Below are 18,846 nucleotides of genomic sequence, written 5' to 3'. Positions count from 1 at the left end.
TGCTCAACTTCCTTCCTCCCTTCCTTCCTTCCTTCGAGAGAGAGAGAGAGAGAGAGAGAGAGGGGGGCACACGTGAGTGAGGGACAGAGAGAGAGAGAGAAAGACTCCCAGGAGAGGCAGAGAGAGAGGAAGAAATGGGGCTCCCCGGGCCAGCTACTCACCCAACCACGGGGGACTCAAGCTCAGGAACTGCCAGGTCATGACCTGAGCGGAAGTCAGGCACTAAACCGGCTGAGCCACCCAGGTGCCCCTGATTTGCTCAGCTGTCTTAGGGAGGAAAGGAGGGTGGGGGTGGCAAGGAGGTAAGACAAAGCTGCTGACAATTATTGGTGCGGTTTCGTTCTCTATTCTAAGTGTTAACTTTTGGTTGTATATGGTGACTTTTCTGTGATCCCCAGAAGTCCTGCCTCCCAAAGGAAAAAAGCCATTCTGGAATTCTTACAAATTTCGTAGAACAAAGGAGAGAAAGCCAGCTTATCTCCAGCAACATTTGTGTTCTACGAGACGATTACATTGAGCTGTACGTTCAACCATACATTCATACTACTTGAACATGTTTTTCTGCGAATGTTTATTTAGAAAGATTTTTAAGAACTTTCAAGTGTCTGTGTCTGCGGCAGTTTCTTTAGGTGAAAAACATGCAAACGGTCACTATGAAAACCAAGATGCAGGCAACAAGGAGCAAAATGAGACCTATACGACAATATTTCGAATGCTTTTCTTGTTCCTCTTCCTTTTTCAGTAAGGTATCAAAACCGGGCGTGTACATGTCTCCCAACCAAAACCGTAGGTCATTAGGATTTTCCTAAAAAAAAAAAAATTACATAGGAGACTAGGATCAATCAGTGATCAGTCAGCGTTACACACCACTTGATACTATAGAACAAGATACTCTCAGAGGTTTGAAGACCAATAGTCCTATTGCCCTGGGTGAAGCTTAAGGGTCATGGTTGCAGTAAGAGAGGCTAGGCTTCTCTGAATAGCATCATTATTTCTCATCAGCAATGGCTAGCGGCCAGCTGGCCTGCCCACCCTCTCTGCCTCTCTAGCCTCAGGGGTCGATGACTTACCTTCAGGCTAGCACTGCCAGGAGAGGAATGGCTCACGTATAGGGAGGTGGGTGGATACTGGTGATGGCAATACCATTCTTCGACCACATTGCTACTAGTTTCAATGTCCTGCTCTTAGAAAAGCTAAAATATTAAAGTAAAATTTGGATGAAATGTGCAGAAGGATAGATGATCTTGAAATCCTTGTCGAAATCCTCTCTTACATTCTGCTTGTAGTTTGCCCTGGTAACTAAATATGGGGTTTCCTTTCTCCTTTCTTACTGATAAAACTCTTAGTATTTTAGAAAAATGGGACTGACCAAAGGCACTTGGAATTTTATAGCCTGTAAGAGGTGGAAAAGTTTCAGAACATACGTTAGGGGCTCTTTCTGCTAGTTATGAGCTATGCATAAGGATGACGATGAAGAAGTTGAATTCATGAGGTATAGAAAGAAATTCTAATGAGAACAAACATCATGACTTCCAGAAACATCTCTTTAAAAACTTAGTGCTTGGGGCACCTGGGTGGCTCAGTCAGTTGAATGTCTGACTCTTGATTTCAGTTCAGGTCATGATGCCAAGGTCTTGGGATTGAGCCCCACATTGGGTCTGCACTGAGCATGGAGCCTTCTTGGGATTCTCTTTCTCTCTCTTCCTCTGTCCTTCACCCATGCCCCACCCCTCTCATATTAAAAAAAAAAGTGCTGAAAAATAGTATCATGAGGTCTGTAAAAGCTCTGAGGTAACTGTATATGTGGAGGATGGTTAGGGAGGGGACTGACTCTGGTTTTAGTGAAGCAATACATCTATCATATTTACATTTGATCCTCCTATACATAACTCATGGAATTTTCCAACAGAAACATTATTCCTCATTGCCAATGATGTTCAATCTCCTCAGCCGTACATTTGAACTTTTCTGTTTAGTGGTTTTGAGCCTTATTCTATTACTTACACTACAGTGCCAGCAACACTGGACTATCTACTATTCTCACAAACTCTCTCACTTTCTTGTATTTGTGCCTTTTTTCTTGCTACTCCTGACAGAAGAGCTTCCCCACTCATGCAAACTCTCCATATCTTTTGGAATTCTACTCATTCTTCAAGTCCAGCATAAATTAACTTTTTCATGAAGCCTTTTTATAATCCAGTGTAGTTTTGTCCTCGTTTGAATCTGCATAGCACTTTCTACTATTATTACAAACACTATCCTCTTCCTCTATCTTGTTTTATAATTATGGTTTGTTACTTTGATCAGTTAGATTAACTATTTGACAACAGGGACAGGAATACTCATCTTTATAGTCCCTTTGCCATTCATGTGAACAACATGGAGGGGAGAAGAAGCTCTAGCATACAGTCAAGAAATTCTTGCAAAATAAAACAATACATTTTTTCCTAATCGTAGAAAGTGACTTCTTAAGCAGCCCAGTTATCCATTGATAGATGAATGAATAAAGATATGGTATATATATATATATATATATATATATATATACACGTATACACACACACATTGGGATGGTATTCAGCCATAGAAAAGAATGTAACCTGCCATTTGCAAAAACATGGATGGAGCTAGACAGTATTATGCTAAGGGAAGTATGTAAGTCAGAGAAAGACAAATACCATATGATTCCACTCATGTGGTATTTAAGAAACAAAACAAACAGCCAAGGAACAAGAGAGAGAAGAGAGAGAGAGAGAGAGAGAGAGAGAGAAACCAAGAAACAGACTCTTAAGTATAGAGAACAAACTGATGGTCACCAGAGGGGAGAAGAGAGGGGGATTGGGTTGGGTGACATAAGTGATGGGGATTAAGGAGTACAATTTTCATCATGAGCACTGGGTGATGTATGGAACTGTTGAATCACTATATCGTACAACTGAAACCAATATAACTGTATTTTAACTACACTGGAATTAAAATTAAAACTTAATAAAAAAAAGAGAAAAAAAGAAAGTGACTTCTTAGAGGTCCTGATCTTCAGACTCCTGATAAAAACAAAACAAAAGAAAACAAAACACAAGATTACTGTTGCTAGGGGGGAGTGTCTGTTATGGAAACTTCCCTGGAAAAAAGGCTAGATTAAGTAGATACATCAAATCTATTAGGAGATTAAAAAACCTCAAAGTCTCTGGACAAGAAGATATTTCAAGAGTGCACATAGGAGATTTTTAAGTGTAAGATTTTAAGGGGACGCAATGCTATCCCCTTTTCAACAGAAAGAAATCTTCAGGTGCTTAAGTTACAGGGCTCAGAGCAGATACACCTTGTTACGTGAAGGGTATATGGAAAATGTCAGGCCTCCCTGACCCTAAGGCAAACCGAGGCTGAGGAGGAATCTAGTAAAAAATACAGGGCCACCCTCCCTGATGTTCAGGTATGTCTAGATCTTCTATACACGTGACAGAGGACACCACCAGTGGGGCTGGGGTAGGAGTGCGGGTGGGCGGTGGGGAAAGAAAAACTGAAGTTGGGTTTAGGCTGGGTGAATGAGTTCATTGCATACTTTTCCTGTGTTGAAATGTTTTTGTTTTGTTTTGTTACTGAGACACAGGAAAATGTCCAAAATGTAAATCTGCAATCTTAAATCATTGAGTGGGCTTGGAATAAGGTGACCTTTGATGAGAACTGCCTTGCACAGTGCCTAAGACAGAGAATTTAATAAATATTTTTGAATAAATGCAGAATAGGGAATTCTTAAGTATTCATGAAATAAATGGTCATAAAACTAGGGGAAAACATACATAATCTGCCAAATTAACTTTGAAAAACCTTTTACCTTCTAGGTAAACTTTTCTGTATCACATCATTTCCTCCTCTCTACACTATACAGATGCCAGTAATTGCTGACACTGTAAAATTCAGAAGAAATCAATAAACATGTACTGACTAGGACAGAGAAAAGGATGCCAGATGCCACAATGATCTGACACCTGGACATTTGGGTCTAGTGAAAAGGGGTGGTCACCTAAACACCCATTAAAAAAATTTTTTTTAATGTTTGTTTATTTTTGAGAGAGAGAGACTGACAGAGCATGAGTAGGGGAGGGACAGAGAGAAATGGAGACACAGATCTGAAGCAGGCTCCTGGCTCTGAGCTGTCAGCAGAGAGCCCGATGCGGGGCTCAAACTCATGAACTGTGAGATCATGACCTGAGCAGAAGTGGGATGCTTAACCGACTGAGCCACCCAGGCACCCTTATATCCATTTTTAAAAAAGGAAACTTCAACTGATCTTCTTCAGCAACTGAAGAAGGTGATTCTTTGCTTTGAGTACCTTCAGGTGTCCAGAAAGGTTTGTGTGCAGGGAATGCCTGTCATATTCTTCAACGGTCCATGAGGGGTTCTTTTTTCTTTCTTCCATAGCTTCCTCCAAACTTATGTCACCGTACAGTGGGTTATTCTTCAGAACAGAGGACAGGGATGGTGGGGGATGATCCGTAGCAACAGCACGCTGTGCACTGGGTCCTCTCATTCGCTGAGCAGTGATAGTCTTCTTCTCTCTCTGTTAGTAGGCACAGAGACAAGTCTCCTCTTACCAATGGGCCACTCACTGATGGCGGAGGATGAAACGTGAAATAACCGCCCCTGAAAATTTGCTGATTCTGCCTGGAACCCCAACAGATTAGGACAATGAACGAGGAAACGATTCTAGGATCTGGTCTGACCTAGAATCCTGTCCTTAACTGAGTTTTTACTTTGCATGTGATCTTCCTCAGCTTTAGTAATCATTCATTAAAATGCTATTTTATCACTACAGAGAAAGTACGCTGTCCTTTAATTCCGATCGCAGAATTCTGAACAAAGCCAATTTCTTTTCCAGCTCACTTGCACTGAGATTTAATAACATTTTACTTCTTTCTATTTGTGCATTCCACGACCGATAAAAATAATATTTAGCGTTGCTGGATTAATCCAGCAAACTGAAGATTACAAACATTTTATAGATGTGCCTTGGCTTTTACAAAAACTCTCTTGGGACTCCTATTTCAGGCAGTTTGGAGGACGGAACAGCATCATATTCCTTTATATGTGTACAGACCAGGTGGCTATTAGATGGCTCTAATATTGACTTTCAGATTTTTTAGATCTTTTTTTATTGAAGCAAAATATACAATAGAAAATCACACATATCATAAATGTATAGCTCGATAAATTTTCACAAACCAAATAAACCCGAGACGCTACCAAGAAACAGAGCACCTACCAGCACACCTCACTCTGCCTTGCCCTTCCCCTGCCCAAGGACAACCAGTGTCCCAAGTTTAACAGTGGACGCCAGTTGTGTTTTTGTGTCTGATCTGACCTTCAGATTTGTATTTTGCTTTTTTTTCTTTCTTTCTTCTTATGGCTACAAAAGTACCATGGAGGTAGAAAATATTTCCATTGAAATTTGTTCATTGGTTAAATAAAGTTGAGAAGAAACAAAAGCTTATAGAGTAATGCCTCAGTTATCATGGGGCTTCAAGGGAGAGGAATTTCACATAAGTTAATTTTCAGAAAACTTAGGGTTAACCCTTGAAAGCTAGTGACACATTTCACTAATTTACAGCAATTTTTTAATGCATATGTTTCACATATTTCAGACTTCCTAGACAGGTTCAATAGCAATTGATATTCCTCTTAGTCATCTTTATTATCACCATTATACTGATTCCTCAGCATATATTGGGGTATATAGGTCACATTGAATATGTATTTATGTAAGCTAAATTGTAAACTAATTTTACATATAGTTTCCTTCTGAAATGGCTGATAAGCCAAAAAAAAATCATCTAGGTAAAACCATTCACATTCTCTTCAGCCTTACATTTCCCTAATTTTCTTAACCCATACATTTTTGACATGCTTAGCGGTCAACTTGGAGATCTTCTCTGAATTTATTATGTTGTTGGTCTGAAAATCAATTTATATTCTACAATACTGAAATTTGCAATGAAATAATACATCATCTTGACTTAGCATTTGTCTTTAAGATGGATGACCTCATAAAACATGTTTCTGAATTTGATATGAAAACAATTTGATATGAAATTTAGATCATTTCAGCTTAGCATAATTCTGACTCAAGGCTTTTTTGTTTTTTTCGAGAATAGATATCTTTGATCATCTTTGAGAGGGATAATTCTTTGGACACTGACAAATTTGCTTTGTCAGTTCTCTTGCCTACTAGACTATTCTTTGAGCTTCTTAAATAAGAAAGCTCTGTAAATGAGGAAAATACAGTTTGGGGGGCCAGGAAAAAATAACAGACTCTATTACAGTGTATAAAGACCCTGAAAAACTAACAGGCACAAGATAAAAATTAATCAGACCTATAGTGTAAAAAGAACATGCAAACCCTTAATTCTAAACCATATTCTTGGAAGTCTGGGGTTTATCTTACTACATGGTGCCATTTATTTTTCTGTTGCATGACAATTTCATGTATGAAGGCATGTGAAGGGAAAACTAATAGAATATTTTTACTAAGGTATATAATAGAATATTCTTTACTAAGAATATGATAGCAATATAAAAATACTAATGATGGTTGAGGTTCATTCACATTTTGATAATTTTTCTCAAATAGCCTAAGGGGAAAAAAAGCATGTATTTGATTCTAACTCTCGACCCCACTAGATTATATTTACCAAAGGAAAACTCAACAGTAATTCTATTATTTTAGCCATATGGACTCTACAATAATTTGTATTTTAAAATATTTAAGGAAAGTAACATTTCAAAGCTTACCTGGACTTTTCCGTATCACCTTTACTTTGTCCATTTATCTTTTATACACTTAAATCATTATTTACAACATTTATATATAAGTAAACTATCAATCAGTAAAATTAGTGAAATAGAGTGCACGTTGAGACAAACAAAAATTGAGAGTATACAATTAATAGACCAATAAAGAAAGAGCCTCTAAAAAAACTATACTCCAGAAAGAAGAAACTTGATAATAAAAGGAAAAATTAAGAAGAAATGCCGAACAAAACAAAACAAAACAAAAAGGAATATGGAAAAAATATTGATAAGTCTATCTATCTCTCTCTATATATATCTAAGTAAGTATTGATTTTATGGTAAAACAGAGATAATAATCACCAATTTGGGAATTTAAACAATTTTTAATTTATTTACAATTTTTTTTTATTTTAGAAAGAGGGCAATAGCATGAGTGGGGGAAAGGGGTAGAGGGAGTGGAAGAGAGAGATGGAGAGAGGGGGAGAGAGAGAGAGTCTTAAGTAGGTTCCACACTCAGTGCAGAGCCCACTGCAGGCCTTGATCCCAAAACTCTGGTATCATGATCTGAGCTGAAATCAAGAGCAGGATGCTCAACCAACTGACCCACCCAGGCACCCCTAATTTGTGAGTTTTTGAATAAGGGATAACTAAGTCACTTGACAGTAAAATTTAACACAAATATTTTTTATTAGAACATTTTAAGAAATCAGGTTAGGGAGAGGATAGAAATCTTAGTAAAAAATTGAGAAAGAATCCATAGTTTCTAAATCAGTACAGCAATAGAAAAAAAGATAAAGGAAACTTGATAATAAGACAATAAAATTGAAACCAAGAATGGGGGAACTTCAGCAAAATAGAACAATTTTAGAAATAATCATGTTAAATGTAAATAGACTAAATTCTTTATTTAAAGACAGAGATTGTCAGGTCAGATTTTTAAAATTAAATGAAATTATGTAATATTTATAAGAGGAGTACCTAAAATATAAGGACTCAAAAATGAGAGTGAAAGAATGTGAAAAGATATACTGGCAAATGAAGAAGAATGGGAGCTATGTATTGTGGTGACTGGTTAAATGCCTATGAATTTTATCCTCTTCTCCTAAGCATAAAGGATGGATGACTGTCTTTCCCAGTCCGGCTTGAAGTTAAATTGGGGTCAGCTAAACCACCTCCAAGCCTGGCCCCTGAAATCTTCCACAAGATTTTTGGCTCATTTTCCATTTTTGTGTCACTGTTAAGTAAGGGTTCTGTGATGGCAGAACTACAGGATGAAAGAACTTGAGGCCATGGGTTATTGCTTGAAAAAGAGCTGCCTCTAAAATCCACCTGCCCTTTTTTAGACTTCTCGTGAGCATGAACATTCTTTTTAGTTACTGGTATTTTGTGGGGTTATGTGTTAGCACAGCCTAGTCTATCCTCCCTAATAAAGTAGTAGATCTTGAAATTCCACAAACATGTGGCATGGACTTGCAGCCAAAAAGTGGAAAGGGATGAGAGAAACATCAGAAGCTGGAATGATGGTTATTCATATCCTATAGGAAAAAATTTTTTTTGCATAAATGTCATTTGTTGTAATTTGGAATCTAATTACCTGTAGCTCTAGGAGAGATACTTGTGAAATAATCAGAGAATTCATGTACATATAATGACATTACAATAATCATAGCATTAATGTGCTACAAGAAAGAGATGAGATTAGAGACAGCTGCACAGTTGGAAAGAAGAAAGAAAGTAGAGAGGAATCTAGGCATCTAGAAATGTGATGCCTTCTATTGTTTAAAGTCTGTTTGTAGATCTCAATACTAAAACACAGAATTATTTTTTTTAAAAAAGCATTGAGCAAAAAATACCTATTGAAATTTCTCAACTGAATAAAATGACTCAAGATAAAGATCATGCTAGGCTGTGCTTTCATAACTGTTATCCCTGAGAGCCTCTATGCGGTTGTCACTGACTCTAAAAATACAGAAATGGAGGCAGAAAAGCAAGGCATTACAGCCTATTTGAGAGCTATGTCTTCAAAGAACGTAGGTGTGTTTACTGACATATAAAAGTGACTGCAAGTAGTCAGTTATGTTAGGTAAGATACATTAATAAATAGCTTCCTAAATTCTGTAAAGAATGTATTACCAAAGAAATCACAAGCCTACACCTAAAAGCTTTTAAATATTTAAAATTAAAACAAAACAAAAGAAAACAATGACAATAATCCTAGATTTCTAAATGTCCTTGAGTAGGAGTAAACTTTGAAGTCTGTCCTTGAAGCAGGGTCTACTTCTGATGTGGCAAAAGACAAAAGTGAACAAGGAGATGCTTCCTAAAGAGTGTAATCAAAGACTATAGAGAACAATGCATCAGAAATCCTTCTAAAAAGCAGAATCATGCCCTAATCAATCTTCCATATCCTCAAAGAAGGAGGCCATGCAAACTACTCCCATGGGATCTCAGAATTACTTTGGAATAGTGACGGCTGTGTCTTTAATTTTTCCCATTCAGAAAGGGAGAGTTTATATATATGTGTGTGTTATTTATATATTGTGTACATATCTAATATATGTTATGTAAATATGTTTAACATATAATATAAGTATTTATATATGTATATGCACTATATATATACTGTATATATATACACACACACACACACACTATATATATATATATATATATATATATATATATATATATATAGTGTGTAAATATATTTGACAGAATGATAAACTGTGGCAAAGCCTAACTAGCAAATCCATTTCTTCTTAAGGGCATACAACAACAAGGACATATGACTAACAACTCATGGTTGACCCCTAAAATCCCTTGAAAGATTCCTGGGTTACTCTCTTTCCAATGTTCAGACCTATGGAGATTCTGATATAGTAAACCCTCAAAGGAACAGTCTGGATTCCACTTGGAAGCCAGGCCTTTAGGACATCTACATCACCCACATCAGATGTTGTGAGAGATACATTTTATTGTGTTAACTCACTAAAATTTGTTTCCATAACATAACTTAGCCTGACTAACCACTAAGAAAGTATATATTTAGCAGACAAAATAGGTATTAAAATAAAAGACTTTGTTAGTTACAGAGAATTGCTAGAAAGTGAATAAAGACAGATATCATCAGTAAAATATAACAATTCTAAACTTGTATGTATCTAATAAAATAGTATCAAAATTTATAAAGCAAAACTTGACATAATTACAAGGAGAAATTTATGCAGAGAATTTTTATCAAGCAGACAAACAATTACTAAAGATAAAGGATTTGAGCAATAAAACCGAGTTTGATCAAGTCACATATACTGACATCTTCATTAAACAACTGAATACATTAATTTTAAAATATACACTGGATATTTACAAAAGTTGATAATGTACTAGACTTTAAAACATATTTCCAAGACTCAGTATTATATGGATTGTGCTGTTTGAACACAGTCAACTTAGTTAGAAATTTGTATATTTATATCAAAAAGTTAAAGTACCACGTTTTGTAGAAAACTAAACCCACACTTCAAAGAAATAATGGAAATTAAAAATTTAGAATAGAATTGAAATGGAAAATGCTACATTTGTAAAATTGTTGGGTGGAGTTGAAATGATATTTTGAGGGAGTATTACAAAAATATTTTCCTGCATTATAAAGGCAGAATGAGAAAATGAGGTAATAAGAAACAATAAAGATAGAAGTAGATATATTACATTGTATGTTAACTGCAATTTAAACAAATAAAAAAGATAGTAGAAATCAATAAATATTACAAATTAAAAAACAAATATATAATAGGATGAACAATGTTGAAAACTATTTCTTTGGAGAGGCTAAAAAGATTAAAACATGTCTGGCAATACAGCTCAGGAGAAATAAAAAGACACAAATCCAGTGTTAGAAATGTAAAGAAACAATGAAAGAGACGTAGCAGAGATTAATAAATGTAATAGGAGAATAATATGAGCAACTTAAAAACTTTATGTGCAACTGGGCAGTTTCCCTCATAATATAACTTATCAAACTTAATTAAGAAAAAAAACAGGGGGGCTTGGGTGGCTCAGTCTGTTAAGCATCTGACTTAAGCTCATGTCATGATCTCATGGTTCATGAGTTTGAACCCCATTTGGACTCTGTGCTGACAGCTCAGAGCCTGGAGTCTGCTTCGGATTCTGTGTCTCCCTCTCTCTCTGTCCCTACCCCGCTTGCACTCTGTCTCTTTCTCTGTCTTTCAAAAATAAATAAACACTGAAAAAATTTTAAGCAAAGAAAAAATAGAAAATGATAATAAACCTGTGATAATTTGGTTAATTGAATCAATAACTTAACATCTACCCCTAATTGAAAATTATCAGGCCAAGAGAATATTGCAGTCAAATTCTACTAGATATCCCTGAAACAGATCATTTATATTTTGTCAAACACTTCCAGAAAATAAGAAAACAAGGAATACTCCCCAATTCACTTTATGAAAGCTTGGTATAAACTCCAGACAAAGGCAGTAAGTAAAAGAAAAGGTAATTTAATTATAGGACAATTTCTCTTATAAGCACAATGCAAAAGTCATGAATAAGCTATTGCTAAAAAGAATCCTACAATACATATAAATTATACATACCAGAATAAGATTTATATCAGGAAATAATTTTTACCTGGAGGGTGATTTAAAATTAGAAGATGAATGTAACTCATCACATTAACAGGAAAAAAAATGCAGAATTTTACAACAGATTCTGAAAAAGATTTTGAAAACATTCAAACATATTTAAAACAAACTTTCCTAACCACCTGGGAATAGTAGGGGATCTTTAAAAATTAATTAAGAGAATCTACATAAAACTTCCAGGGCATAGTTTACCAAATGGCTGCAATATTAGAAACATTTGTTTTAGTTTCAGAATTAATAGAGGATGTCAGTAATCACAAACATTCACATATTATTTCAGTGGAAGCCCTAAGCAATACAATAAGAACAGAAAAATAAATAAAAGGAATAGGGTTTTAAATAAAACAAAATAGCGGATAGCATGATTAGATATAGGGATGTTTACAGTCAAAATAAAAGAGATTTAACACTATTCCTGGATTTAAGATTAATATATAACAATTACATAGTCTATAAAAATCAATGGCATGCATGAGTAACACTTTATTATGAAACATGATTTAAAAGGTTCTAGTCTTAAAAGCAATGGTGATATAAATATTTAGATATACACCTAACAAACTTTATGAAAACTTCTATGTGGAGAATTATAAGATATCATTGAAGGGCCATATGAAGAACTGAATAAATAAAAAGATATACCATGTTTATGGATTGGGAGAATCAAGATTATAAAGATTTCCATTTTTCCCCAATTTAATCTGTACATACAACGAAGTCCCTTTCATAATCATAAATGCCTTGCAAACAAGGCATTTTGTTTATCTATTACTTGTGGGTATACAAACAAAATCAGCTCCCCAGTGACCTCAGTAATTCTGTTTCCCAAATTGCTAGGATAAGTTTTCACCAACCCCTCAAAATTTTCAAGATAAAATTTAAAATCTCAGACAATTACCAAACATTTGTTGTCTGACACAGGCCTTTCTTGAAACTTGTTTCCTGCCTTCTCCTCCACCTAACCTCCCACACATGCTATTGTAATACTCAGAGCATCCTTAATAAAAGCTTTAGTGCAAGAGGCATTTGGGTCTGATCTGAGAGCAGTATGATGAGACAGCTTAGGTGTTGTTTCTGGCAGCACACCATCCAAGGCTAAATTCCAGACCCCACTGGAGATTTTGTGAGCTGCATAAATTTAGCATAACTTGATAAATCATGTTCTGATATTTGCAAGTAAATCCCTGAACAACTGAGTGGTGCCCATCAATCTACTTCCTAGATAATAATTTAAGAGCCTCAAAGGCTCTTCCCCAAATATAGGCTTAAAAATGGGAGTCTAATGCATATGCAGGGCATTCTTTTCAGAACGCTAATTGGAGGATTAGGAATAGAGACATTTTTAGAGAAGGCAAAACAGATTTCAGGGACCTGTCCAGAGACAGATCATTAAGTACAATTATAGTATGCAAACAAGCAAAACAAAGCAAAACAAAAAACTGAGATGGAAGAGACATTAGAACATAGGGGAAAAGATAGCTCTTAAGACTGTAACAAAAAGTGAGGAAAATGACTAGGAAATAAACCCAGGAAATGACACTGCCTAGAAATCAAGGGAAGAGCAACCTCTTATCCTTGGTCTTTTGCTCCAGCTCACACGTTTAGCATGGAATGCTATTGGGTTCTGAAAAAGATGTGATGGAAGCCAGGAAAAGATAAAACAAAGAGATTAGTCTGAAATGACTCTGAAGTCTGACTGCTAATCAAAAAAAGGGGGGGGGCACTACATTATCTGAAACAAAACATATTTTATCATTTAAACTAAAAAAAAAATCACCCTTTTCCTTTCATTACCTCGTTTTATAAAGCGATTGGCAGAAATATTTAGAATACAATTCCACATGCCTTCATCAGATACATGCGCCAAATTATTTTAACAACCAGAAACGTTAGATTTTGGCGAACATTTGTTCATTGCACTGAGATGAAATTTATTGTGAAGCTTCTTTGCTTCTCTACTGAAAGAATTTAAGAAGGAGTAAATATAGTAGAATCAAGAAATATATGCTCATACTCTCTCCCTGCAAACATGGATGACCTGTGTATTTGCCAGGCATGGAATTCACAGCGTCCTGAACTATAGGCATGCGTGAGAACGAGTGCTTGCTTTTCTATATGCCCACAATTGCTTTCACGTGTAATAATGGCTTAAAGAATTTCCCCTGAAAATGTTATGTGAATTTTTATAGAAAAGCTTTGAGATGGATAAGAATATGCTGCATATAGTTAGGAATTCAACTTCACATTCGGGATTATGAGATCTGTGTTTTAACTTCTGAATCACCACTAATTTTGAAGGCAATTGTTGTTAGGTTAAGTCCTTTGACATTTCGTGATGTAGTCTGAATCCCAAACACCACGCACCTGGGTGGTGTGAGACCCAGCGGTAAGCTGACACAACTCTGAAGTCTGTGTAGATTTCGTGTGAGTAAAAAATCTACTGCTTGAGTTATGGATTCACAGATGTATTGACTATATTCCCTAACACCACCATCTACACACAAGCACATACACCCCTCCATCCACACTATAAATAAAAAAATGCAAGTAGTATTATCTACTGTTTTGCAATGTCTAATGAAAGGATAATTTCAACACACACAACAGACTGCTGTCTAACAACAACAACAACAACAACACACGTTTTTTAAACTTTTATGGGAAATATTTCCTCTCAATTGTTTTACCTCATGTTATTTTACTTGTTCTCATTTTAAAACAAATATGTAAAATTAATATTATTCTAGTTTTTCAAGTGAAAATATTGAGGCATGAACCAAGTAAGAGCCACAATAGATGTCTCTTAAAGTGGCTTACTGTGGATGTGAGACAAGAAACCAGGTTTCCACCCTCTTTATTCGATGCTCTTCCTGTTGGTTTAATGCATCCCCAGCAGACTGAGGGTTTTTAATTAAGAACTTCTGACAGTGCCACCTTATGCACCCTTAACGTCTCAAATGCACCTGATATACTTTGTGCCTTCTTTCAGGTATCTCTACAGCTACTTAAAACTTTAGTAAGTCCTTTATTTTAGGTATTTATTTTATCCCACAAATATATCACTCCTGGATTTTTTAAAATAACAGCTAATGAGAGAAGAACTACTTATTCACATATTGCAAATTAAAGTAGTAAATACAAATAATTGTTAGTCCTAATTTGTGTCATGGCTACCCAGCCAACTGAATTTGTAAGATTTATTTCCCCTCACCCTGTTATTTCAATAGTAAATTAGCCTTTATTCTGTCATTTTAATGTTATTTTAGGGTAAAAGGATAATTAAATCGAGTTCATGTGCAGTTTAAAATTACCAATAACAGGGGTGCCTTGGTGGCTCTGTTGGTTAGGTGTCTGCCTCTTGGTTTCTGCTCCGGTCATGATCTCACAGTTTGTGAGTTCGAACCCCACATCAGGCTCCATGCTGACAGTGCAGAGCCTGCTTTCCTCTCTCTTCCTCTCTCTCTGCCCCTCCCCTGCTCACTCTCTCTGTCTCTCTCTCAAGAATAAATAAATAAACTCAAAGAACAATTAAAAAAATTACCAATAACATATCTAAAGACATTCATAGCAGATTTTTACCTCCTTGTTTTTTTGTTAAATAACCGCTTCAACTCATCAGGGCCTACCTATTGAGAAAGATGCCCCTTAAAAATTGGATGCATTTCATTCAGGTTTAGGAACAACATTCAACAGAGCTTTAAACTGTGAAGATTCCCGTGAAGGAAATAGGTCAACTCCAGTACCAAACAAAAGATGTTAGATTGATACGTTCCAACCTCAAAGGAATTTATTGGATATGTTTTCTTCTACTAAACTTCATAGCATAGGAGGGCCAAGGTTTTCTGAACTGATTTTTGAGTCATTTTATTCCGTGGCATAAACAATGAGGAGGAATTTATTGTGTTTAACTTAAAACACGAAAACAATAACCAAAAAGGTGTGTATGGGTGGGGGGAAGAGTTTTGAGGATTCCAAAAGGGAAGGATGCAAAATTTTTTAAAAAGTCAGTTGTCATAACAGGCTGCCTTATGATGGAAATAAATTAAAACCCTTATAGGTGGAGGAAACACTTACATAATCATTTGAGTGTACTTGATTTTGAATGATCTCATGATAAAGGTCCCGAGGAGCCCACAAACACACCACAAAGGAGTCACTTTACACCAGGACACATGAGTAGCAACTGTTTCTTAAAAGAAAACAAATTTCTGTTCAGGGAATTTGAACCACTCCAAAGGACTTAATGACTTGCAGGGGTTTGTAGGTCAGTCACATCTGTTCTGAAATGAAATGCTTCTTCCTGTTTCTAAATTGACTAACCCTTAACCCCATTAGCCCTCACGTCTTAAAACAAAGATTATTCCTGTTTCTTGAGCCTTCCAACAGTCAGGGCCTTTATGTTTATTCCAGCACATGGAACTCATCACAGTTTTATTCCTCTCTTTTGGTCAGCAAAAAGAAGGAAGGTGCAAAAGAAGAAAGCGAAAAAATAAAGTGTGCACTGGGTTTGAAGGTCTGATTGTTATGTCTTGTCTACATGGATACCTGCAGAAAATAAGAGTATCTAAAATAAAAGGGAAGAGTTCCCTCTATTTTGTTTTCCTTCAATCATTGGGTTTCCATTGTTATGCTGACTCTTTGCAAGAAATGAAAGGGAGCCAGCCTACATAAGGCAAGAGCAAGTTCCCCAGTGGTCTCAGAGGCTGTGTTTGAGTCCCTTTTTAAGCTTCTGCTGCTTTGGGCTTAGAATGCACCAGAAGAGAGAGGTAAATTTTCCCCCCAGAGTCTTATTTGCAAAAGTAACAAGTGGTTTGAAAAATTCTGAAGGAAAGGAGTAAAATGAAAACTAGGCAATAAAATGAGGACGGGCTGCAAAGCTAGTGCTTGGCGGAAAATGAATGTTTGCAGGAATTCACATATTTTATAAAGTGATCAGAGAGTTTCCTTACGTTAAGGAAGAGAGAAAGACCTTTTTAATATTGCAAGGGCAGCCACCTTGTACCGTGTTCCCTACAGCCTTCCCCCCACCGTCCCTGCACAAATAAGGAAATAATAGGTAGTGAGAAAGAACTGATCCTCGCCTGGGGGCTTTATGCTGTCCTGGACTTTACCTGTGAGTACACGAGGTTTTGCCAGTGCTGGGCGGCAGGGTGATTCCCACCTGGAAACCTCACCAGGCTGGCCTGAAGAAGAGCTGAGTTCCTCATGAAAGACTTCACATCGAGCCGCAGGAATTTGTCAGGATGGTTGTTATTTGGCAAAACAGAGAGATCCATGTCTCCCCTCGTCTACGGTGGAAAACAAAGGTAAGTGAGGCTGCTTCTGTCAGACTCGTCCATTATTAATGAGCCTGAGGATGCTCCGGTTGGCATCTGAAACCAGGTCTCTCAGCTACACGGGGGAGCTGTTCTCGAAATGATATGCTGACGCACATAGACAATGCAGCGCCCTGCCTTGCCTTTCACACACAGCACGCCAACACACGCACACACACACACACACACACACACATACACACACGCATGCACACACACGCATTTAGGAGGCTTAAAAGAGACAGATGAGGTTGTACTCGTTAAATTACACAAAATGCCAAAATTAGATATATAGTGCTTAATGTCTCTCCATACAGGGTCAGACATAACGGTTTAAGAGGAAGTAGTCTTTGGATAAAGGCTGCCAGAATTTCAGTGTCACAGGCCATAACTGGAGCACATGAGATATCACCCGTAAGGAAGAGATTTCTTAATTTTTCTCTCTGAACATTGCCGACCTAACACAGCTGATTTGGCCCTGCCGATGCAGTCTCCCATATGATATGCAGGATCTTGTTTCTCCTCCTGTTTTGACTCCCAGAGTCTCAAGCTCACATGAAACCTGACCACTTTTAGGTTGTCAGCTTTGGTCTGAACTGAGAAATGGCAAGAATTTTGCTGTTATAGTTTGCTACAGGAATTCAGTGCCCCAATCTACTGCCTTGACCCATATGCTATCCAAGGTCCCGTTGCCTCTGTTCCTGGCTGTATAAACTCCTTCTGTGTGCTTTGGTGTTCACACAGCACATTGGGAACCAAAGGGGAACATGTCTGCTGGGTTTGGATGATGTGCTGTCCTAAGTGAACCCATCTGCCGTTCAGGGAGCCAAGGTGGGAGTGAGGCTGAGGACCCTGTATTAAGCCAGGAAGTAATGACGCCTTTCATGGAGATAAGCTCTCACATTTCAAGTCACTCTGCCTCAGGCAACCCATGCTTCTCATTGGGAAAGTATGGATTTCCATCTAGAATAAGAGGAATACTTTCCCACCGTGAGAAGGCAAAGGATAGATGCATCAGCAGTTTTAAAAAGACATAGGTTGTTTGTTATGTGTGCACCTCTGTAAACCCATCTGATTCAGCAGGAAGGTTTCTCTTCCAGGGGTAAATGGGGTCACATGTGGAATGTATCAGCACCAGATTTCAGAAGAGTGCCATATAGCTTATAAGAACCAGCAGCCAGGATGTTCTCAAATTGAGCAAGACACTAGAGAGTACTTACCTTCTTTATAGCAATAAACATGAGGGAGTTTAAAAAATCCTGTCCTACTTATAGCTGTAAAACTGGTTTGAACCATCAACATTTTCTGTAAGAATGTTTTGGACCCAGACTCTTCCACTGTCTTGCAATATTCGAAATAAACTTGGGTAGTTTTAACAACATATTTACTGGAGAAAGTAAGAGCTACTTCATAATGACAGTTAATAACAAAACAGTTAAATCACAAGTGTTTCAAGAATCAAGTATATTATGTGCATGTGCGTGTGCTTGGTACATTCTGGATTTTCCTGGCTGCTGCCAGAATACATCTAATGAATAAATATTTCTCAGGCTGTTTGCTTTTCCTAAAAGATTCTTCAGGGAATAACACACGTCTTCAAGAAGAACCTTACTTCTCTTTGGCTCTTTATATTGGCAAGTAGAGACAGAGAATCTAGGTCCAAATATATTTGATTAGGCCTTTTCTTTGGCCAAAGTATGAGGTAGGTGAAATGAGACTTCAGTTTTCCTTAGGCATCCTTCCCTTAGATCCCTCCGCCATGCTCTAGATGCCCAGAGGCTTGTATACTGTCTCCTCCTGTTTACAAGTTGAGTTTTAGACTCTCCCTCTTTTCTCATTCTTTGTCCACCCTCACCCCCAAACTATCGGTTCTTATTTCTCACTGTAGGCAACCTACATGACTAATGATCAGAAAATCAAGCTTGTTACTGGCCATCCGCTCCCCACCCCTGGCCCCCACTTCCACTCCACCCCACCCCAACTTGTGCCTGTGGTAATGCCAGTCCTGCCTGGAAACATTTCTTCCCAACTGGCTGTTGACCACCTCCGAATCATCCTTCATGGGCTACTGCTTATAACTC

At 37.1% G+C, this 18,846-nt stretch overlaps 1 protein-coding gene across 1 annotated transcript; it reads right to left on the bottom strand.

The window, feature by feature from the left end:
- Nucleotides 1-625: 625 nt before the first annotated feature.
- Nucleotides 626-16,726, bottom strand: MINAR2 (membrane integral NOTCH2 associated receptor 2). The gene is made up of 3 exons (XM_007087794.1): nucleotides 16,562-16,726; nucleotides 4,334-4,561; nucleotides 626-805 (listed from the first exon to the last, which is right to left on the bottom strand). The coding sequence occupies exons 1-3, from the start codon at nucleotides 16,724-16,726 to the stop codon at nucleotides 626-628; spliced, it is 573 nt and encodes a 190-aa protein (XP_007087856.1).
- Between the last annotated feature and the right edge of the window lie 2,120 nt (nucleotides 16,727-18,846).

This window comes from Panthera tigris, chromosome A1, assembly GCF_018350195.1.
Source record: "Panthera tigris isolate Pti1 chromosome A1, P.tigris_Pti1_mat1.1, whole genome shotgun sequence".
Classification (NCBI taxonomy): domain Eukaryota; kingdom Metazoa; phylum Chordata; class Mammalia; order Carnivora; family Felidae; genus Panthera; species Panthera tigris.
This window is presented reverse-complemented; position numbering and strand designations above follow the sequence as displayed.

Excerpts from the sequence above, each read along its gene's own strand:
- MINAR2 (XM_007087794.1), bottom strand. The coding sequence starts at position 16,726 with ATGGATCTCTCTGTTTTGCCAAATAACAACCATCCTGACAAATTCCTG. Across the intron at positions 4,562-16,561 it reads AAAACCTCGTGTACTCACAG|AGAGAGAAGAAGACTATCAC; the intron begins GTAAAGTCCAGG and ends GCCTACTAACAG. Across the intron at positions 806-4,333 it reads ACCTTTCTGGACACCTGAAG|GAAAATCCTAATGACCTACG; the intron begins GTACTCAAAGCA and ends TTTTTTTTTTAG.